The sequence below is a fragment of the Manacus candei genome, unplaced genomic scaffold (genome assembly GCF_025592945.1).
Source record: "Manacus candei isolate 608988 ecotype Guabito, Panama unplaced genomic scaffold, ASM2559294v1 h1tg000023l, whole genome shotgun sequence".
In the NCBI taxonomy this organism is placed as follows: Eukaryota; Metazoa; Chordata; class Aves; order Passeriformes; family Pipridae; genus Manacus; species Manacus candei.
In genome coordinates, this window is record NW_026138071.1 from 16184264 (window position 1) to 16208724 (window position 24461).

General features: G+C 37.0%; 1 protein-coding gene across 1 annotated transcript in view; it reads right to left on the reverse strand.

The window, feature by feature from the left end:
* CERKL (ceramide kinase like) overlaps nt 1-23683 on the reverse strand; it is a 52586-nt gene extending 28903 nt beyond the window's left edge. Inside the window, exons 1-2 of the mRNA XM_051787963.1 lie at nt 23429-23683; nt 1515-1757 (exon numbers count right to left, since the gene is read on the reverse strand). Of these exons, the coding sequence (XP_051643923.1) occupies nt 1515-1757; nt 23429-23660 (475 nt within the window). The 5' untranslated portion in view covers nt 23661-23683. The remainder of the gene's footprint in view (nt 1-1514; nt 1758-23428) is intronic.
* Between the last annotated feature and the right edge of the window lie 778 nt (nt 23684-24461).

Here is a 24461-nt window from a genome sequence, read left to right on the forward strand (position 1 = left end):
AAAAAAAATATACTGATCAGACATCAAAAAAAATCAGCACAAGGTTTGAGCTTCTGGAGAAAGACAAGCTGAAGGAAGAACTTGAAACAGCATTACACAGAATACTTTTTTCAGGTTCACGTGGCTTCCAATTACAAAGCTATAAAACAGAGACTTCACCTTGAGGTCAAGGCAACCTGAGCAGAGATACTGCAGGTTTTTTTTCTGTGAACATATGGTATCACTGCTCCTGATAGATGGAGGGTAATCTGGGAACAAAACAGACATTTGCTCCTTATGCAAATGTCCTTGCCTTTATGGGTAGCTGGAGATCTGCAGGAATCTTGGCACTTCTGCAGATTTAGATATTTCACGATAAAGTCTTTCAAAAAGGAAGACTTTTTAATAACATCTTCATTTGAAAAATCCAAAGTATACTGTAGACAAACAGTGTAAGAATGCGCTGTTAATAACTCATGTTGTATCTCTAATATCTGCTTTGACACTTTAAAGTCATTTTACTAGAAGTACACTATAAATTGTTATTGAAAGTGTTGTTACAAACACTACAGATGTACAAGATTTGAATTCTGTAATCTGCCTCAGTCTTAAGAATTCACCTGGATTTTTAATAGTCTATTACAAGATGGACTGTTTTATTTCTGTTCTAAACAAACTCATTTGCTATAATCTGTAAACAGAGGCATGTTTTGGAGTTAAATCAGAGTTTGGTGTGGTGACGGAAGTGTTGTTTTGGGTTTTTAAATCAAAAGTGTGCTATATTATGTGTTTTTCCAATATAAACTAGAGTAAAAGGCTTGTATTTCTTGTGGGGCTCTTTTCCCTAAACAGTGAATAGTTTTTCTTAAATTGGATACCACTTCCATAGAAAAATAAAACTATAATGGGTAAAACAAAGCATCCTGAAATGGGCACTAGCCTAGGCAAACACAGAAAGATATTTTTAAAGTAAAGAATTGCCTCTCATCATTAGTGTCAATACAAATTTATTGACACTTTATATCAAATTATACAGAAGTCCTACAGAACCTTAAGAGCACTGCCACCTGTGAATTTATGGAGATGAGGAAAGTCTCTCCCATTAGTCTCTTAAAGAATCTGCAGGTCTCAAGTGGGAGGTCCTAAACAGTCACCAAAACATTCCTGAAGAGTTCTCAGAACTGCAACTACTGTAGTAGTGATGCAATTTCAAGTGAAAATATCAACAAAATATTTTATTTCTTTCAGAAACAGATTTTCCAAAAGACTCTTCAGTCAGAATAAACTACTTATTTACAGTATCTTTTAAAACACTTCCAAAAAATAGCATCTATTTGTTTCATTTTTACAGATAGTCAACTATTGTCACTTCCCTAAATTTCACACTTCACCATGCAAAATTTCAGTACTAAACATTTGCCAGAAATAGCATTCATATCTGCATGTCTTAATTTCCACAGGCAAAATGTTTCTAAGCTTCACTCAGCCACATGTATTGCCAATAGAAATAACATCAACCCCACTCAAATGCTTACCATTCAAAATTTCCTTCAGATGTCTAAACCATGACTGACAATGATCTTCACTTAAGTTATTTAAATGGATAGCACAGTCTGTTAGTTTATTCTCCTCTTTATTCAAGCATTTAAAAACTGTGATACCCAACAAAGTGCCACCTTTTGTCTGGCCTGCAAAACGACGTCGTTTCAGTTTTACCGAAAATACATCTTTCATTTCAATAATCTCCTCTTGAGCCTGTAAAATCATACTGGAATCATCTGTAAGGGGGAAAAAAGAAAAGCATTAGCAATATGATTAGGAGTACACATATAAAAAAGATATTGTTATGGCTTCATCTCTAGCTTCATTTGTTGCATCTGTTCGTGCTTGTACTGAAACTTGTTGCACAGCATTTGTCTCAGTCACAGGTCTTATATTTTACCAGCTTTCTGTTATGTATCCAGCTATACAAATAACACAATATCAAAGAGATTATTTAATCAGTTTTCTGATATTCAAAAAAATTAATAACATTGCACACTCTAAGAACAGCAAATGACTTTTTTTGTATTTGCATTCAAGAAGCAAAATCTTTATTGTATTCTCCTAAATCATAGCAATCATGGATGTTGTATACTTCTCAATCATAGATCAGAAATTGTGCTATGATTCAAGCTGACTATACGCTCACTGTATTATTTCATTTGAAGCAACCATTGCATTTGGGGTTTACACTAGAAATGTATCAGAAAATAGTTAAGCAAAAATAGAGAAATAAACCAGAATTTCATTTTTGAGTTATGAATTTACCTTAGAAGACAAGAAAAACAGTTTCAAAAAAGTTCTTGTGACAGTTCAAGATCCTCACCCCTAGGGGAGATTTGTGTTAGGCTAAGTGAAGGTTTTATTGTTTTAGGGCTGTTACATACATGGACACTATGGCTGCAGACACTATCACTTCACTTCCAAATGCCTTTTGGAGAGGTATCAACTGAACCACTATGGTACAGGTTTCTCCTTTTTCTGCTCTCTTGCGCTGCAAAACACCTGATTCCTCAAAAAAACAAAGTCAAATACACAAACTGAAGGAAAAATGTCGCTGCTCCTGTAGGTGCCAGGTACTCTGGACACAGAAAGAAAAGTTTCCTCACTTTCTTTGTAATAACAGCAGATCTCATACACTATCCAACAAAGGTCCCTTTGCAGCCCAAGGCAAGAAATGCTAGAAACCAGAAACCTTTCCCAAATCTAGCAACAGCTCTGTCAACTGGTTTCTCAACAGCAAACGCCATAACAGATTCTGTTTGATGCACAGTTGCTACATGCTGTACTGAAGTGCCACGAAAAGTGTTTTTAACCACATCCTGGGAAAGATAGACAGCACCACCTACTTCATTACACCATATGAAGCTGAGGGTTTCAGCAATCATAGGTCTTCTGGGCAGGAAAAAAGAAGACTGTGTCAATTCTCATAACAGTTTTATGCTGGCATTTCTCAACATCATTTCTTGAACGAGACTATGCAGTGATTATCCTTCTATCCAGAAATCCTGGAGGACTGCACCTCAGCCATGCTAACACAGATAAAGCTCAAATCAGTATTACCTCTCCTCACAATTCTCAACCAAATCATTTTTTCCTGTTCCATACCAAATAACCTGCTACAAATGGAACCATCCCCTTATTATACTTCCCACGTATTTTTCCCACCTTGTTATATTTTAACATCATAATTTCTCCATAAATCAGCCTCTAAGGTATAAAATTGCACTGAAATAATTTCATTCTTAGCAGGAATACTGTGACAAGTAAATGTACGTGTGCACTGAGATAATACACAGGAAATTGTAGTGCAAATTTTCAGAAGTACACAGCAAATAAACAGGAGGAAACACCTAACAATTAAAAAAATAGAAAAAAACCCAACAGATATCTTAAAGTATTGTAATGATTGCTGTAGAAGTATTTTCTATAGGATACATTGAATGGAATCAAGGAACTGAGTGGGGGAATATTGTGTGATTCCATTTGAATTATGATTTTCCATAGTCTCAAAGTAGATATTGCACAAGTAAATTTGGTACTAATGTTACCAAACCCAAGATCTTCACTTTTTTCAAACTTTGTATTGCTCTTCTAAAACATTTAGGGGTAAACAGTCTTGGTAGGTCTTAAAGGAAAGATTGACTGGTGATACCCCAAATCACTTACCTGGGACTGCATAGTTTATTATCTTTATTAAACACTTGTTTTAATTTTTAAAGCAGCATTTTTGAGGGGTCTGCTTATTTTTTTTTCTAGAAAGTCTCACTGTCAGACATACAGTATACTGAAAATTCTAGCATACAAACTCAATGTTTTAGGAAAATGAGTAAACAAAGACACATGAAATACAACCACAACCATTCTGCAGCAGTAACTGAGCTGCAGCATTTATTTCCCCAGACCAATACAAATATTCTAAAGTACTTTACTTGTTAAATACTTTCAAATATTGTGGCACTTAGTGCCATGGTCTAGTAACCACAGCAGTAGCAGATCAAGGGTTGGACTTGATGATCTCAGAGGTCCTTTCCAACCCGGTTGATTCTATGAAATAAATAATATTTTTAAAAAAATAATATTTTGGATTAAACTATTAGTTTTGCAGAGAATATCACAAATTCTAGTATGCCAATGTTATGGATGGGCATCACAGATAAATTACAAACATTAGCCTATTTGTCCTGCACAAGTCAAATAAATCGAACGCCTGTTAAAATACTTTTTATTCATATATATACTAGCTTTCATAAAATGATATTTAGTCATAAGCTAGGATAAGGTCTGCCTTGTCTTTTCTTTTCATGACACTATTTCAGCCAGTTACTTACTTGTTTTTACATCTTCCTCTTACTGTGTATTTATCAAATTTTTGTGTTGCTCACATGCAGGTTAAACCTTTTGAAATTTAAAATAACCCATTCTTACTAGGCAACACTACACTTACAAAACCAGCATCTGACTCTGGTTGTTTTCCTGGAATACATTTCCAGATGCAGCTCAGAGTAACATATTAACTGTAGGAATACTGAATCATAAAAACCATCACCCTTAGGTTTTAATCTGTAGAGGAAATGTTGAACTAGCTAGTAGGATCAGGACAGCCAATTGTTATTAAAGTTGCTAAGAAATCTGCATAAAATCCCAGGCATATTCTAAAATTTTCATATTCTATGCTTACTGAAAATAAGATCATTGCAAATACAGTAAAATTTTATTTAAAAATTCAGATAAAGAATTTATACCTTATAGAGCTATATTGATAAAGTACTTCTACTGTGTGATAACAACTTTCAGAATAAAGTGCGTACTGGATTACATACTTTTTTTAAACTTTGAAAACCCTTTTGGTTTGTTAGCATGATGTTGGTTATTGCTAGCAGTTTCAGGACATTAACTGTCCTCTCACATTACTTAGAAAGATATTGGGTACCATCTGTTCTTGCAAGAGATTTAAGTATACATCTATTAGATATCATGCTATTTATTTAATTCAGTACCCACTTCCCATTGTTGTATCTTCTAAAAAAAGTCAATTTAATTACAGGGAATAAAGATAATCTCTTCTACCAGGCTGCCCTGTCATCATGAAAGCAGAGAGGGAACCTGTATAAAGTAGGTTACAGGCGTTAGGAAAGAGAAAAACTAACAGCACTTAACATTTAAAAGATCTAACAAAACCAGAATATACAGCACTTAAAAAAAAAATTACTATAAGCCAAGGGCTTGTCTAAATCAATCTCTGCACATCTGTCTGATGTAGAGCGTAAACAGGATTAGAGGTGGATTTATCTGCTTGACGCTAATTGTACTCACAGTTTCTGCACATGTCCACTTTTTTTTTCCAAATACAGCATAAAAAAAAAAGAAAAGCCTGAATATATGAATTTATAGGAAGTTTTATGCCCCTATTTATCCTCTCACTAATTTCAAGCAATGAAACTATCTCACATTTTTCCTAATTATGGTAGTCCAACCTCTTATTAAATAAAAAATTATGTCTACCAAGCTAAATCAAAAGATGAGGAACTAATACATTCAAATATAGTTTAATTGTAAATAGTGAGCCAAATTTTAATTAGTTAATACAGTGTTAAACTAGACATTAAACAAATAGATTACCTCATGTTTACAGGAATACTACTGAAAAATTAAACAGTTTTAAAGACTATGTGTTATTAAAATATAAACACCAAGACTTCTATAACAAAACACTTTTTGGGCTGTTTTTCTCCCACAGAGTCCCAACATCTAGAAGTGGTACTTAAGGACTTTATTTCCATAACAAATATCTGGAATACACGGAAAATTGCAGAAAATACACATGAAATGGGACCGTATAAGTTAAGCAGAAGAACTGGACAAGTAGCAAAATGGGTTATACTCCCTTGGTCACAAATGCTTCCCATGACCTTTGGCAAGACACCCAGCCCCCTTTAACTACATTTGATAGATAAACCTTTTACACAGTTTAGGTTCCCTGTTCCATTACACTCTCAAAGTTTATTTCTGTGACAGTTGATTGCTCTAGCTGAGCACAGTGTAACATAACAGAAATAATGAGAGATTTTAGAAAATCATTAAGACTATACCCAAGAAAACACAGTGATCAGTACTTATTAGAGAAGTGTATTATTACAGAATTGATTACAGACCATCCTACCCTGTGTGAACACTTCAAAATAACCACTCGGGACATACAATAAAATACAACTGTATTAATATAAACCCAAAAATAAAATAAATATAATCAAAAATTAAATTAGTTTTGAAAATACATCTATAAATTTAGGTTTAGGAATATTTAAAATTAATATGATAATGTCCAATGCATATAAACCAGCAACTATTAACCCATCAATAATTAAGCTTGGTTTTCCCTTACTGTAAATTAGCAAAGCACAGTAAGCAGTACGCAACTGATTCATAAACCTCCACAGTTTTCGCTTCTGATTAATTAAGAAGGGCTGGCAATGAGAAATATAAAGAAGCAGGTATGATCATTCTTGCCAGAAGAGTGAAGAATCACTGTAAAGCTTGTCAGGCTATTCAACACTCTAAATATGAGACAGAAGAGCTATTTTCAAAACACCTCAATTTTCAAGGTGGTTTTATTTTATTTCAAAAAGACAGGTCATGCAACACCTCTGACAAAAATTGATGTTATGCTTCTTACTCTCTTTTGAAGCAAAGAAAGCAAAATTTCAATTTCTGCTTGCCAAAAGTATCAAACAGTATGCTGAGGTGGTACCGCAGGGGCCAGGTTGGGGACGGGTTGTTTTTTATTTGAAGATTACCATTACATTACTTTAGTCCTTTTAAATGGTGTTGTAAGAGAAACATAACACAAAAACACATGGCCTAAAAACACATTTCTCGGACTGTGTGTAATGACCTCCTTTGGAACAGGAAGGAGTTCAGAAAGTACTGCAAAGGACTGAAGAGATACATCTCAGCTTCTCCAGAGCTGGAGAGTAAAAGCAGGGTGTAACTACTAACTTCATCTTTTAATGGCAGCTATTCACTTGCAGCAACAGCTGTATTGCTTCAGGGCAGAAAACTGAGCTTAAAAACATCTGACAGGAATACAACCAATTTTCATTCTCCTTCTCTGGAGAATCTGAGGGTGAAGTGATGTATTTTGCCAAGTCAATGCAATACTTTGCTGCTAATCCCTTTCGCAATACAGACACCTACCCTCAACTCACCTGCCATAACTGTGCAATCCAGCCCTTTTCCTTATGTCTAACACTGGGCACAACCAAGCTGAGTCAAATCAACTCCCTAAAGTAACATAGATCATTCACTTTTCTTTTTCTCCTGGCTTAGTCTTCCGACAAGTTGTTTAGTATAATCACAAGTCCTACAAAACTGGAGATGCTACAAAGTGATAAGAAAATTCACAGCAGGGAAAAAGGAAGGACTGGGACCATCTCCTTTCATCATTTCAAGTCAACATGGTTTGAGCCAATCTGCTGTGCATTTTCACTTCCAACGGTTAACTCCTCACAGATCATATAAACCAACAAGAACTCATCTTATTTGAAAATACTATCGTAGGTAGATAGCTCTAAAAATAGTATTATGATGAAGAAGAATTACCATCAAAAAAAAATAAAATTCTTCAACAGATTTGTACTTCAGGTTTCAATTTTTCAACACCATACTAGCCAAAAGAAACCCAATAAACCTAGCAATTTTCCAATTCAAATCTCAATCCTGAGATAAAATCTTACATTACATAACAGAAATTATTTTATTTCTCTGTTTAGTAATTCTTTCAAATAATTTTTAAAAAGACGCAATGTGGTAAATACAACAATATAAAACTGGCTTTCGTGGTGCTGTGTGAGTTTCATTACATTCTATAAAAAGTGAAAAGTTTTTTCATTCTTGCTCGGGGTATTTCTTGACAATTTTACTATATTCACAGCATGGGTAAACCCATCTAAAACTTCAACCTCCTACCTTTCATCTTCCCCTCTTGTCTCTCCCCACTTTTCAAATGGTTCTATCACCCCAACACCCCTTGACCAGCTGATTCCAATCCCTGTTCTCCACCATATCTTTTAAAAACTAATCCTCACACTTCTGAACATCCTCATCAAACCAGGTGGGCCGTTGCAGATACATGCCCTGTGCCAGCATCATACCATAGCAACTGCAGCAAGATCAGCATTAGGCAACAATTAGCATAGTCCTTGAAGTCTTGAGTTCGACCATACTCAGTGACTTAAAGCTGTAGTGAAGCTTAATCAAATCTTAAAAAATGGCAATAGGCAAACCTCTGAAAAAGAACGACCACCACCAAAGTGCCTTGTTCTGGCTGAACCAAAACGAAAGATGACATTGGCTACTGGCAGAGCAAACATGGGAACAGACACATTAATCTGATATGAAAGGGTAGAGTTTAGTACAGTTCAAAGGTTGTTTTTGTTGGAGCAAAATGATGAATTTAAAAATAAGCCCCTTAACAAGAAGATCTACTGGCAATAATGCTAGAACAACACGGTTAGCTGAAAGGAAGTAGGACAGACAGCAAGAGATTTCGAATCTGAAGCATTCAAGATGATTCATGAAGCAAAGACTTTGCTTTTTAATAGTTATCTTTTCTCATTAACACCACAGCAACAAAGGGGTCACTGAAAATAATTTTTTTATAGAAAGCTCTACATTTTATGTTAAGAATACGGCCCACATACTGCTTAATTTCACAATATAGTTTGAAAAGTAGTAGCAAACCTTTTATTTAGTGCCTGAAACTTCACGGCTTTTCATTTAAGAAGTGAAAGAAGTTATGTAAGAAACTTTGGAGTAACAATGGGGTGAAAAGCATCGCTGATTTTCATCATTTTGTAAAACCTCTACAAACATAAGCATCAGATTAAATGACTCATCTTACAGAGACCAGCCACACAACCATCATAAAACAGAATTCATTTACAGAGAGATATATTTGAAATAAACAGAAGACAGGGATCTAATGGCTTACATGATTTAATACGTGGGCTAGCAGAGCTGAGAGATACTAAAGAAACCACAAAGAGGAAACATGAGCTTAATTCTGCATTCCCTCGGAAACTTCTCACACATACACACACTTTTGTACCTACTCATTTATGGCATAATCATGGCAATTACTTCTGTCATTTTGGAAAGTAAGAAGAAGTGGAGAAACAAATAACCTCTTATGGCCACAAGACATCACTGAGTTTGAATAAATACAAGTTAATAATTACTTTTACTTGGACTTGTACTTCTGCTTCAGCCTCAAATACAGATTTACAAACCACCCACACTGCTAAATATCAGTGTCTCACTTTCAGGGAACTCAACATGCCTCAAATATCTGAATTTTGGTCTTTTCTGGAAAAGATTTTCAAGAAACATTTTCTTCACAAAAAAAAAAGAACAAATAGCCCATCCTAAACAGAGGAAAATTTCCTTCCATGACATATTGGTAATTCATGTATACTGGCAAGTCATGTTTTTAGGTATTGAAGCATAGCTGTCAGTTGCTAGATAAGCTCACCCATGAACTTCTGTATGTTTGTCTTTATCCTCGTTGATCTTTGATCTATTTTTTTTTCAGTTTTATTAAGAAAACTCGGGAATCTTTTGTATGTTTATATCTGCACCTTCTACACTAGCCCAAGGGCAAGAGATGGCAATAGCACCACCAGAATCCTCTGACAAGCATAAAACCCTTTCCTCACCCCAACACTCTTTGGCTCAGTTGCCACATAGGAACAGGAGGAATGTAGGCTACACCACTTTGCCTGCGGGGATGAATGAATACTATTTTGTTTGTGTACCCCGCAACTGTAACAAATAAAGGAAAAGCAACAAAAAAAATCCCAAAATTTTGTTAGATTGTCTTTATAATATATTTTTGCCCTTCTTAGGGAGAATGTTTTATTTCTCTAACTTTGTAAAATATTTTGTCATATTAAAATTATAATTTATATTACACAATATATGGACAACCCAAAAATTACTTAGAACACAATGCCAATTACTTAGAACACAAATTCAAGGTGCTCTCAGTCAATTGTGCAGTATACAAATTAGCCTTTCATATAAAGAGGAAGCTTATAAAATACAACACTCCAGAAGCTTTCTGGTATTACAATTATTTTTATTATATAGAATTGACTCCATTTGCAGTGATGCATAAACCCGTGACTGAGGAAATTACATTCTCAGACTTTCATCAATTTTAAAATTTTGTTTGCAGCTTAACACAATGACAAACCTTTCACAAAAGATTTGATACCAATATGATGTGACACAATTGAACCAAACCTTAATTTCACTCACAGTAAGAAATCACAGGATTAAGTAACACTGTGCAGTCTTTTAGAAAAGTTTATTGCTTCCAGATGGATGCAAGTTTCCTTTCAGCACTGATTGTATCTTCTGTACACAGGGTGCCAATGTTACTATAAATATAGACAAAAGCAGTTATAAAGATAAATTATTAAAATATTGACATAAACAAGCTCATACAATACTGCCTCTTTCCACAAAGTACAGACAACTACATTAGAGTGCTGTCTGTATCACAAATGTTCAATATAAAACATGCGCACCCTTTTTAGAAATTACAACCCCTATATGAACAAGCACAAATTTACAAGGTATCCATAAAATGATTTCTAATTCAAACTGCGTGCTCTTTGCCCCATGTTGTGTAGTGCCATGTGTTTCACTGCATGGTGCACACTACCAAGATGTCCACCTGTGCCCATGTATCTGTGCAGCAAGCTAAGGATACACTTACTTCATTTAGCAGCAGAACTGTTAAATACACACTGCAACGCACTTACGTCAACCTAAAACTGTAAGTAATAAATACCTTCGAGCTAATTTAAATTTCAATCCATGTACATCAGACACTGATAAACTGTATCAACAGGTCTACAGAATGTTTTGCAGAAAAAAAAATCCTAGAGAATAACTGATTAGTCTATAAGAAAATTATATATAATGCCCTTTTGAAAATCAAAATACACTCAAAATTACCAGGTGAAGCCATTAATTTGAGCTTTTAAAATATTTTATGTTGTTATACTGTACAGAAATTATATGAATAATTGGTAATGAGTCATTTAAAACATTTGAAATTTTCATGAGATTCTCAAAAATTGAGAGCTCCATTTTGATTTGTGAAATAACCAGTGCATAAAGTAGAATAAGTTAATGCATTTTAGAGAACATGCAGAATTCATAAAATGCTTTATGAATAAAATGTCAACATTAAGAACCATGAAATTTATAATTAACCATCAGCATAGAAATAGTTTTCACTTTTACATCAAACTACATTAGTATACTAAGTTATATTCAGAAACCTACTTATTTTCTGACAGGCATATCAACATCTTTAAAACAGAGCCACTTTTTAAAAAAAAACGCCAACAAACCCCCCCCCCCAAAAAAATGTTCCACAACTTGTGTTTTGCATCCTGGCATGCACCAGTAATTTCAAACAAGCAGTTTCCTACCTATTTTAAGCAAGTTCTTTGACATCCCCCGTCAACTTCTCTCAACTCCAGTATGGCAACTGCACCTACACACCACATTTACATATCTATTCCTAATCCTAGTACTCAAATCAAACAGAAAGACTGATAAACATATATTACACAAAAAACAAACAAACAAAAAACAAAACACCAAACCCACACAAACAAACAAAAAAACCCCAACCAACCAGTTCCTGATGAAATTCACTGTTGGATAAACACATGTCAGATGACAAAGATGCACTTCAAATCTCCCATAATACATATAAGTTTTTACTCCCCCAAACTTTTAAATACTAGCATTTACATCAAATGGACACATATACACAGGGGCAACCACTGTGAGGTTGAAGTAATTATCTTACCTGCAGACCCTAAGAATTTTACTCACAGCATAGAGATCCTGCATATCGTTGCAGGTTCAGAGAGCAATTCATATTCAAAGCACTCATACAGCAATGAAGAGAGATGTATCTTAAACTCTCCAATATGCATTTGCACAGTATGTGTGTTATTGTTACTATTCTACGTAAATTTTTGTCTATCACAATATTAAACCTACTTTGCTCATTTAAAAGTAAATTTAACAAATATTAGTTTCTACGCATATTCAGCTGCACATTACAAATCACGCAATAACCTTTGACTTAGCCTTAAGTGAATCAGGGCAAGAGAATTATCACCACTTGTGTTCAAGATATAATTAGTATCGATACCTTGGCACACATCTTTAAGCTGTTGACATAACAAATGGAAATGGATGTTTTACACTGAGCGTTATCTTCTGTGAACATCAGAAATCCTCTCAAAGTTATTTATGGAAAAATACCAGCTAAGCATATTGAAGCTGCATTTTTCCCTCATTTTGAGGTTGATCAAACTAAATGGTTTGCAATGTTTTCAGACTCTTATCCTGTATAAGTTTAACTACGTCTTTAGAATTTAACTTCCCTTCTCCACAACAAAAATAAAAAAAGCAACCCAAGACTACAGTAATTATAAACATTCATATGAATAATATTTTCAAGAAAATTATGGCTAAGAAATTTGGGGGTTCTGTACAGTCTGCTACTGTATTGCAATTCTTAACAACATTTAATAAAATTAATCTCTTGACATTTTGTGAGGCAAAGGACATACATTTTCCTTAAACTGTATTATTCCACCAACAAAAATAAATACCTTGCAAATGGTAGGCTAGGCAAAATGAAGTTCAAATTCTATGAAGAAATCTCATTTAGTATTGCAAACACAGGTGGAATTACAGACTGGTGATGTGTGTATTTTTACTCAAAACATCATTTAAATATAATTTAACCGGTTTCTGGTATGTAAGACCAGCAAAACCAGGACAGGGCAAACGTCCATCTGTCCCAGTATCTTATATCAAACCATAGCCATAAGCAGATGCTAAGAGAAGAGAAGAAATAAAGGAAGCATTTATTCTGTTTTCCACTAGTACTTTTCCATTCCCCACCTGTTTTCATTCGGGAAACCCTGAACTAACTGTGGTTTCTACAAATTTGACAGCACTCAAATAAGGCCTTCTGTCTCCAGCTGAACCCACAAAATCTTCTAGCATTAACAATATCCTTTGACAGTAAGTTTTGCAGTTCTCTTACCCATCATTTTGGTTTGAGTCTGGTTCTATTAAATACACCATATTTCTTATTTTGGTAAATAGAAAGCCATCTACTTTGTCCAGGCCCCATCTCAACCACCTTCCTTTTAGACTAAAAAGTGCCAGCCTAGTCCGTCACTCTCAGCCAGGAGCCATTTGGTACCTTTAATCATTGTCACCCCCTGAACCTTCTCCAGTCCCACGTTACTGAGAACAGCAGAATTGCAGAGTATTCAAGATGTGGTTAAATAACTGCTGGTTTATAGAGCATAAAAACATCTGTTTTAGTCTCTATTTATTTTCTAATTATCCTTAACATAATAGTCCTAACAACTATTTCAGTGACAGATGACATTTTCCACATGATAAACCTATGATCATACACATTAGGAATGGTAAAGCTACAGCTCCTGATCTCTATTCCAAGCTGATGGCATTCAAAAAAGAGATCAATACTATGCTTAATTATTCCAATTCTTTGACTGACTGTCCCATTGCCTAGTCAAATCTGTAAAACTAACATATGTCTCTGAAGTTGTGCTGTAGGACAGAACTGACAAATTAAAAATGATTTTCCACTCCTATTTTAACAGTCCCCAAACAAATCTGGCATTTCCACTTTACTATGTTTATTCAATGCCATTTTTTTCTCTTCCTTACTCCTTCCAGACCACATTGTTAATACACCAAAGGCCCTGTGAACTCTTCAGGCAGCCTTCACTCCATGAATTAGACAAAAAAAACCCAAACACTAGATACATAAAACAAAGAGAAACATACTGAAGAACAGTTTTCTTTCTACTGTAACCTTATTTTATTACTCTGCTCCTGCATAAAACTAATATTGCTAAACTGTTAAACTTGCTCAAAGCAGATACTGGTTTTTTTTCACTAGCAAGGCAAACATACATATACATAAAATAACATTGTAAGTTCAGTACTGAATTTGTGTGTACCTTCCCCAAATGATTTCCATAAAACAAGTGAGACCTAGGGACAACATTTCAAAAACACCACCTGTTTTTTTCCATCATATTTTAAATAATTAACTCCTCAAAAAATGTAAGTGCAAAGTAAAAAAAGCTTTCTTATTTAATTTTTGTTTGTACTATAGTTAAAAAAAGAAACAACCATTTATCAGGTACTCTTTTTTTCTGCTAAGCATTGTTTTCCAAACCAACTCTACTACTAGCCTTGTTCAGTGAGTATATTACAGTCAAGTGACCAACAAATATTACACTTCACATGAAATACTCAGAAGCATTCTTTTTCCTTTAATAAAATAATAGAAAGTTAAAAATAGACACGTATATACATCTATCTTCTCCCAAACATGGTAAAATAACAATACACTTAAGTTTATCCTGGAATGTGTCAACTGCAGAATTTACTGAATGAAACCACAAACCTGTTCAAAGTTTGACGTTGATGTGAGTTACCACCATCTACAGCCACCTAACTGTTAGTGTATTATTCACTGGCACTACGATAATTTTGATCCCAGCTAATCACCTCACTCTAAGTTAAATTATGTAGATGTGACAGAGCAGCCTTTGGGAAACCCAAAACCATCCAAGTGTGAAATCTTTCAGTACCTTTCTTGACAGAGCTGTTTGACAAGTCTCCAAAAGGCCATGCAACAAACAGTATAGCAGGGAGAGGAGTTGGACAGGAGCAACCTCATTTTGAATCATCTTCAGAACAGTCAACAGATCAGGCAGACAAAGATGTGCTATTTTTCATATGGAAAGCCAGCAAGTTATCTTGAATTTTTTTCTATTCACTATTAGTCATTTATTTATAAAAATTTTCACTTGTTAGAATTACATAGGCTTTTTTTTCCCAAAGCCATTTTCGTACAATGTTAAAGTGAGAATACCTATTCTGTTTCTGCTCCACTGTACTAAAACAACACAGAAAAATATAAATACACGATCATTTTTAAACTTCTGTCAAATGGGAAGAGGTAATATAACAGTGAGCATTTAATTACTCAAACTCAGAACAGTACCTGCAAAACAGCATTATATTTAGTCATAAGTATTTATTGCTGTTGCCCTTAACTTGATCATTCATATGTCAAATTTTGTTTTTCCAAGACTGTCTGCACTGTGTAAAGATCTGTTTCCAGGATACATATAATGGTGCAGTACATAACATCTGTTGCTTTGCATTTTCGGAGCCTCACAAAGCATACTTTCCTATATTCACTTGAGTGTATGGACTGACAGAAGAGATATATTGTCACAGTTCAAATAAGCCGACAACTACAGCACCTATTCTGTACTGAAAAGCATCTAACTACCCACCATCTGACAGTGCTTAAATAGGCAAAAGCCAGGAAATTCAGAGTTCAGCACTGAATTCTGTTAATGAACCAACCATTTGCTTAAACTTGCAACACACAGGAAAGAAATAGCCACACGCTGGATTAGAGAATAGAGTTAAACCAAGTTTTTAAACAATTTTTTGTCAGTGATCTAATATATTCCTACAGCAACAACTAAGTAAGAAGTCGGGGAAGGAGGAAGTCACACCAGATCTTAAAAGTAAATAGAATTGTCTTTCATCAAATCCCCTAGAGGTAGGTTACCAGATATCAAGGCTCACACAAAAATCCAGGCCTAAAATTTCAATTTTTTTTTGTAACACTTGGTTTCACTGTTCAAAGGGTTACCTGCCCTTCAACTAATGGGGGAAGGGTTCCTAAATGGCAAGATAAGAGTTACAAAACCCTAGTGAAATAGTTTGAAAAATACCATCCACCCCCTTAGTCTGCAAACACAAATATTTTTGAAACCACTAAACAGTTGGCAGGAGAATGTTCTACTCACCTATTTCAAGTCAGCAGTTAAAAAAAAAGTTACCCTTAAATGGTATTTTAAACGGTTAATTTAACAACTTCAGAGTTGCACTTAACTCTGTAGTACATCAGAAAATGGTGAAACACTATTAACTCAAAACATTGACAGTTAGTGTCTAGGACACAGGAATCATTTTAGAAAAGGATCCTAGTAAAACACAGTTCCATAGCAGCCACAGTTACTAAATGCCAAAAAGGTCAAATTTTGAAAGGAAACAGCAGATACCACCACAAAACTAACAGATGTTCCTAAAGGATCATCTGTACAAAAACATAAGCATATGTGAGAGAAATCCAACACTATCACGAAATCAGTTGGTGTCTAACATAATAGCAGTTCCTTATGGCAATATGGTAATACATGTATCAGATACTCAACACATTATGGTTTTTTGTCTGCACATACTGTTACAACATAACTCATAAAAACCAGGACCACTGATTTCCTTGAAAACATTAGTTCCACAACTCACTAATGTTAAGGTACAAAGACTACTCAGTTCTTCAGGTTATGTTCTCAGATTTTCAGCCATTTAAGCTTTTTCTAGCAGGATAAAAATATTTTTAGAGTACTGCATGTACATTCAATACAATATTTTTAGAGTACTGCATGTACATTCAATACAATTGAGTGCAGTAAACACTTTCTTCTAAAGGCAGTGCATAATATAGTTGGATATACCTAAATGAAACAGCAAACAAAAAGGGATTTCTTCTATCCCATATTTATTTGTTTGTGTTTTGCATAATTGCAACAGCATCTATTATTTACCTGCTGCTTTTGTAACACAGAGTTAACAAGATATTTACAAGGAAAGGAAAATGGTTTATCTAAGTTTTGTTTATATTGACTCCAACAAGAGCAGATGACAGACCTTCCTGCTTTAATTTTATTTTTACTTTGCAACTGTAAAATAAAGATAGAATTGCTTTAATTTGGCATGTCTTTTGTCAAGACAACAAAATAAGAAAATATAAATTGGAATATGATATTCTTTGCAAGACATTTATTAGCATGAACAGTTACAACCATAGAAGCAAGTTTATATGGATTTTCCATAGTAGAAGACCCCATTAGCCACCGTGATCCCCACAACTAACCCGCACAAAGTGCTACAGAATCACATCCTACACACAGTCCAAAGAGACAAACAGCCATAGTCAAAGAAAGCAGGCTCAGACTTCGAGACACCAAGCAAATCATCAGATTTTGTATTAGTTTCCTGTAGACATTATCAAAAAAAGGAAAGTATTTGAGGAATTATGACTAAGAAAAGTGACGCATTTTCCAGTAAACTGCACTTAAAAATCAAAATAACTTGGCAATATTTGATGCAAGAGAAAAGATGTAAAGGTGCATAATAGAGGGATACAAATTCAGGGATGATATGGTAAAATGAAAACCAGGTAAAGAATACAACACCATTTGAAAGAAGGGTTAAAAAAATTAGTGTTTCTCAAGGGTCAAAGAACAGCACAATTAAGAAAGTGATATGAGATTTATGCTTAGATAAGAGATTTGACTACATAATCTTTTTAATGATTTAAAAAGAACATAAATTTCCACTGAGAAAGGGACTTTCAGTCCTACAGCACTATTGTGGGCATGAAAATATCACTAGTATGGACATCAAAGATTGCTTAGCATATCAACTTTTTTTTTAATATACACTCTTGGATTCTCTCCATCATGCTATAAAAGCAAGGCCATCAACTGACTCTTGCACACCTTTGCACAGAAAGCATAGTAAGAGTTGTCAATTATTCTATGAACAAGAAAATTATGGAACTTTGATAATTTTTCTTTAAATGAATTTGCATCCTCTTTCTCTTTACCTCATCATCTTACTATGTCTCTTCTGACTATCCAGTGATTTCTCTACCCTGTGTCACACACACCTCACACTACATCATCACCCTGCATGTCCTCCTATCTGCACCTCCGTTCACTCATATCCCTCTCCATAGTACCCACAAATCCCTCCCACATCCATATGGCACTGCACCAAAACCCTTACAACTTCCTCAATACACCAGCTCACCCCCCCCAGCATTTCTTGACAGAAAGTATGAAAAAATATAAGGTGTTCCACAAACACATAGCCATGACCTACTCTTCTGATAAAGAATAAGACACACAGAGAGTAAAGACATTATGTTTAAAAGTCTCCTGAAATAAAGAACAAATTTTAACAGTCCTTTGATTAGTATACCCCATTTTCATAAATATTTTTCATTTTCCACAATAAGTCGTAAAATAAAAAACTATTTTGCACTTTCATGCAGCATTTATCTAAAAGACATTAATTTTATGGACTTCCTGGAAGAAGATTTGAGTGCCTGATAAGTTCAGACACCACAGAATTGTTTACAACTGCGTGTTATCTTCCTTAAATTTACATCTTAAAGCCATATAATGTGATACCTGGACATCTCTCTCTCAGTTACAATTCCTATTATTTATTTCTATGTCTCTTCCTTAAAAATAGTTTTCCTGTTTTGACAATAGATAAGCCACTTAGAGAAATTATGTTCTCTACATGCCAAAAGTAAAATCAAAAGCTTTGAATTTGGTCAACGTGGAACTTCAGTACGTTTTGTAACAGCCCGTTTCCATTTCCATTATTCCTGACTGACCGATAGACTGACAGATGTCTTACTTTAGAGATCCCAAACAGACTATTGGTATCTATTTCAGCCACATCTGTTCCTAAATAGCCTTGGCAACAGGCCACTCTGCCCTCGGAATTAATTTTAAGTCCTTTATTGCTGACTCTTTCACTGTTGAAATAGATCAGTGATTTTTTTCCTTATTGCTGCACTTACATAGCATATTTATAAATCTATACTTTAGATGAATATCAGCAAGAGCTGTAGTTTACTACAGATAAGAATACCATACTTAAACAATACGTTGATTTTACTTCATTATGAAAATATATATTCATGTTCTTTTTTAATTCATTATGAAATATATATTCAATATTATATTAACCTCTGAATTGCTCCAGAGATTTTATTTTTCTTATTGGTCAATTAACTTAGAAAGTATGTTCAATTACTTTTATTTAAAAAGCAAGTTTTATCTAAATTATTGCTATTATTATCCAAATAGTCAGACCAGGTTGCAAGCTGTCAATCAGAGAATAAATTCATATACCCTTTAGTCTATTACATACACACACAAGAAATTACACTTATAAAGTTTTTCATAATGATTAAAAGCCTCCAGACTTCACATACTGATAAATCACTGAACAAGTGCCAGTCTTGTTACACTTCCTATCTGACAGAAATCTGCTGGAAAATTGCAATTACTGTTAATCAGGAAACTCTGTGGCAATCTTTAAAAACACACTGAAGGATTTAAAAAAATATCAGGATTAAACTTCCCAATCAACAGCAAAAAACAGGCCACACGCATAAAGAGGATTTGACACTATTTGTATTGAAACTGTTCTAAAATACAAATGATTCCCACATTCACTGCTGCTAATCCCCTACATTTCATTAGTTTTTAAACTTTACCCACACACTCACAAAATCCTGAGTATTTGTTCCTAAATAAAAATATTTTTTTCCCCATCCTTCAGTCATTCTTCTGAATTTCTGGGAACTCTTAAAAATCACATATAATATTCAAATCTATACTTAGGATAGCTTTCTCTGCTATAGTTTTAAAGTAGCATTGAAAACAAGAAACTACTGTTCAGGGCTGGATTATTAACAGGACAGAAGTTTTGCCTTCTTCTTAATTTCCATTAATATAGCATAGAAATGCCACACAGAAAGAAGCTAGAGAAAAAACTAGTAACTACTGACTGTGAGCTCTACTTCCCCTTGCAGCACCCCCTGCACTGTTAAAAGCAAGCAGCCAGCTCTGGGCCAGAGGGTATCTGGCTCTGGTGAGAAAAAAAGGCTCAGCTGAGCTGCACACCCAGGCTGTAGCTGCAGCATTTCAGAGGGAGCAGCTGAGCCATGCCTTACACTGTCCAAATTCCCACTTGACACATTCACTCACTCCCCCCCAGGCTCCACACCCAGTTGCCTGCTCAGGCCTTACTTCTGCCCAAAGCTTTGTTATAATAAAGAACACACAAAATTCATAATGAGTCATGCTCGAGAGGGGAGAAGACTTTGCTGTAGAACAAACGACAAAGGAAGCCATTAAAAATCATCAGCAAACAGGGGTAGCCAAAAACCTCTAGGAGATAGAAGCTGCAGAAATCAAAATGGAGTAAAGAATGAAGTCCTCCTGACAATCACACTGCCTAAAACCCCACAGAAACAGTGCAATGGGGCAAAACTATCCATTTATCAGTGGGACATGATGGGGCCCAGGCACAGCAGGTGTTGCCTACTTGGGAACTTTTGAGCTGGAGCTTTCGGTTCTATTTAGAAGCCGAAGGACCCAAGGCTGCACAAACATACAAACACAGAACTGGAACTGTAGAACTGTGGATGACAAATGATAACTGCAGTAAGACAGGAATACATTTGGGGAACTATTGGGGATGGGAGGTTAGGAAAAGGGGAAGAAAGCAACTACCAGTTCTTTGATTTTGACAGACCGGAGCGATTGTCATAGAAGAAAGATCTTTTCCTAAAATAGGGAGAATTACTACATACAAGTCCAAGCAGGAGACATTTAGCATCACTGGCAAAGCACAAAGACCTGACTTGACCTCTTAAAGCGTAAGCAAACTACATTATGAAGCTTTTGGTTTGGAGAAAGTATGCATAAGCCAAATCCCAATGGAAATACTTGTCCAGACAGCCATTAACCATCCCTGAATGCTGCACTGCTGTACTTATGAATGAGACCATAACGCAGATGGCTTGTCCCAGCACCAGTACAGATCCCACACTTACAATACCCCTGGGATCCAAGAATGAGGCAGAAAAAAACCCATTCAAGCTCCAAAATCCATATTTGACTGCTGCAACTGCAGAGGTAAAACCACCCTGACCAACCATATCCAAGACGGAAGGAAAAACAGACAAGACTTCTGTTGAATTCATCCCTCCGAGAGCAACAAGCCCCACACAGTGAAATTTCCAGTTCCTACTCCGCTCATCTTCAGCCCCAGGCAGGCACAGACAGAGCCATGCTGGCTCAAAGGAAGGAGTCACAAGTATCCTTCAGAATGCTGCCTGGGTAGACCATTGTGCTCCCATCACAAAGCAAATGGAAGGATGGAAGGGCCTTAGAAACAGCCTAATAATTTTCCTTTTAAAATTATTTCCGTCTCCAAAAGATCCTGGAACAGAAGCAGATGACATAACTGTGGCACTTATGGCAACAGAGAAACTGAAAAACCCTTTATCTTCAATATCAGCATTTGACATTTAAGAATTTGAAAATCCTACAGTAAAAACTGATCTATCACAGTCTTCAGGAAAAACCTGGCATTTGAAAGACACCACTGTCTTTTCCACTAAAGCTAGTAAAGAAGTAGGACATCAAGAGCCTCTCAAAAATCAAAATATTCAGCAGCTCAGTGCTAAGTAGTACAAAACCCAATTGTCAGAGAGAGAAGTAACAGCATATATTTAATACACATGCAGTAAAAGCCCAAATTCTGATACCATTGACAGCAATTTGTCAATGCTGCTCTCTGTAAGACTCCTGAAGTTCTGCTATCTGCTATATCTCTGACTTTAAGCACTGAATACTTCATTACCTTGTAGGAACTAAGAAAAGTTTCCAATGTCTGTATGAGTAATCTAAGGATGAAAAACTGTTACCCAAAGTAGCAATTTAGGGGAGTGAATTTTCCCTAGAAAAAAAAAAAACACAAACCAAGCCAACCAAACAAAACCAAACGAAACAAACACACACACACAAAATCCCAAATTGCATAATATACTCCCCATTCTGGAAGTGTGAAGCAATATATACAAACATTTATTCTTCTTGTCTGTACCTTAAAATCCTTCACTGGTGACAATTAAAAGACAATCACAAGCCCTGGTTCCTGATATATGGCAATTCAACCTACATTCAAGGAACCAGAACATAAAGTGGCAATCACATTAGAGCTCTACACATAGAACTAAGTAATTAATAAATCATACTACAGATCATAGAGACCTGTAACTAATCCCAAAAGGGAAGGAAGAGAGCCCACAGCACTCCTAAGGCACCCAGACTGGCTCCACACGAGGAAGGACTGTACACGCACACCAGTGCAGGGGTCACCAGAACCCAGTGGTCCTGCTGAAAAGCAGGTATGTAAGTCTGAACACAGCACTACATTAACATGGTTACACTATTCAGAGGAGAGGACTCAATAGCAGTGCATGGCAGCATATTTGTTTGGTTTCAGTAGCTCTGGTATCCCAGCACAGTTACATGAAATGAAGCATAATGACTTCAGCCGTGAGCATCTCAGTATTTCTTTGCAGCAGCTGTACCGAAAATGCTTCCACATGCCTCCCAAGCCTCTGCAGCATACAGACTATCTTGAAAAGAAAAAGATCATCATAACATAGAAAAACTAGTAAGTGAAAGACAATTTGTTTCTCTCTATGCTGACTTTATGGCTGTTGGATCTTATCTATACGAAGTTTTAAGTTCTGTCCAAAATACTATTAACATTAACCTGGTCTTTTAAGCATGGACAAGTTAACCACAGTATACCAGAAGACAAATACGCAGTCTGGAAACTGCATTCCTGAATACAAGTTTAATTTCTCCTTCACGTAAGCAGTGAGAGGTCACTGAAGTAAATAAGCACCTTTAAGAGTGTGTATGCAGTTTTAAAGTAAATTTATGTTTTCACAGTTTCTAGAAGAAACATGACTATAGGGATAAGTTCAAGAAGCATTCCTTTCCTTCTAAAACTTTTATGTATAATTTGTTTCACTTGATCAAATCCTTTACCCGCACTTTCTCAGTGTGTTGCTGTGTAGAGCAACGACGACCTGCCACAGAAGCCTCATCACAAAACGCAGGTGGATCACACAAAACAATACGCATGTGCTCTAATTTATGTACCTGCCTGAGAGAGTAAGCAGGGAAAAGTTGATGCAGCAGAAATAAAATCAAATCCTCTTACTGCTATGCCTGATCCACCAAGTATGACCCACCAAGAAGGAAAAGTTCTTGCCAGAAAGAGGTGGTTCGGGTATAAGACGCTCATTGCATTACGCGCAATTTCTTTTTCCTTTTAATCACCAGAGTAACCTTGAAAGGAAGAGACGCGCCTGACACCGCCGCCTTTAACCACTTTACTGTAATCCTGTTCTAAGGTGACTCTGCCCCGTCCTGCCCGGAGAGCCCACGCTCTCCCCGGGCCGTCCCGCCGCCCGCTCCCCGCAGCACGGCCTGAGCTGAGCCCGGCCCCGCGCTCCGGCCCCGGGGCGGACACCGCCTGCCCCGCCCCGTCCCACCTGTAGGGCTCTCGGGCAGGATGGGGCTCCAGCGGAGCCGCCGGGCATTCAGCACCACGTCGCAGCTCCTCTTGTCGATCTCGAAGATGCCCCTGAGGAGCGGCTCATCGCCCGCCGAAGCCGGCGGGGCCGCGGCCAGGGGGGCCACCCTCCGCCGCCGCTCCTGGGGCGCCGCCCGGGCGCGCTGCTCCGGGCGCTGGGTCCGGGGGAGCGGGCCCGCGGCTCCCGGCATGGCGGCGGCACGGCCGCACCTGCCCCGCCGCGTCCCGGCGGCTGCCAAGGCAGCGCCCGCCCCGCCCCGCGGGCGGGGCCGCGGCCGCCCGGGGGCCTGCGGGAGGGCGCCCGTCCCGGGCCGGCGGCTGCGGGCCCGGCAGTGCCCTCGGCGGCAGCGGCGGGACAGAGCGGTCCGACCGCCGGGGCCGCGCTGAGCCCCTCCCGGCGCGGGGCGGCACCGCCGCTTCCGCCCCGCGCACGGCCCGGACCCCGCACCAGGTGCGGTGCCCCGCGCGGCAGCAGCGGGAGCGGCTGAAGGCAACCTGTCATCCCAGCGCTCTGTTCTCTTCAGTCACTTCCCCCTGGAGAGCAACGCAGGAACGCTCCAGCTACAGAAATTACTTTCCCTTGTCAGGGTCCCACGTCTTCCACTTTTCTGTTATCATTATTACTGTTATTTAGCTTCAGAAAACTACGGCGTGAAGTTCTAATAGCCCTTTCATACTAAAAAGGCTAAAATCTTTCACAAGTTGTGACTGTGACATAGACTTAACGTAAATCCCACGCTGGCATTCGTGCTGCAAAACAGAGTATTGCCGTAAACCTGGGTGGAGGTATCACAATTATGCCCTTCATTCCCAAGGACTGAGGAACACAGTAACTCAGAGTCTGATACCAACTTGTACAACAGCTCCTGTATCAAGTGGACCAATGCAGAGAGTGTACCCAGAAGGGTTGCATAGTCATCCCTCACCCTGAAAGCTTAAATGCAGAGGAGGGAGACCACTTTGCTCCCGCTCTATAAGTGATAGACTTTACT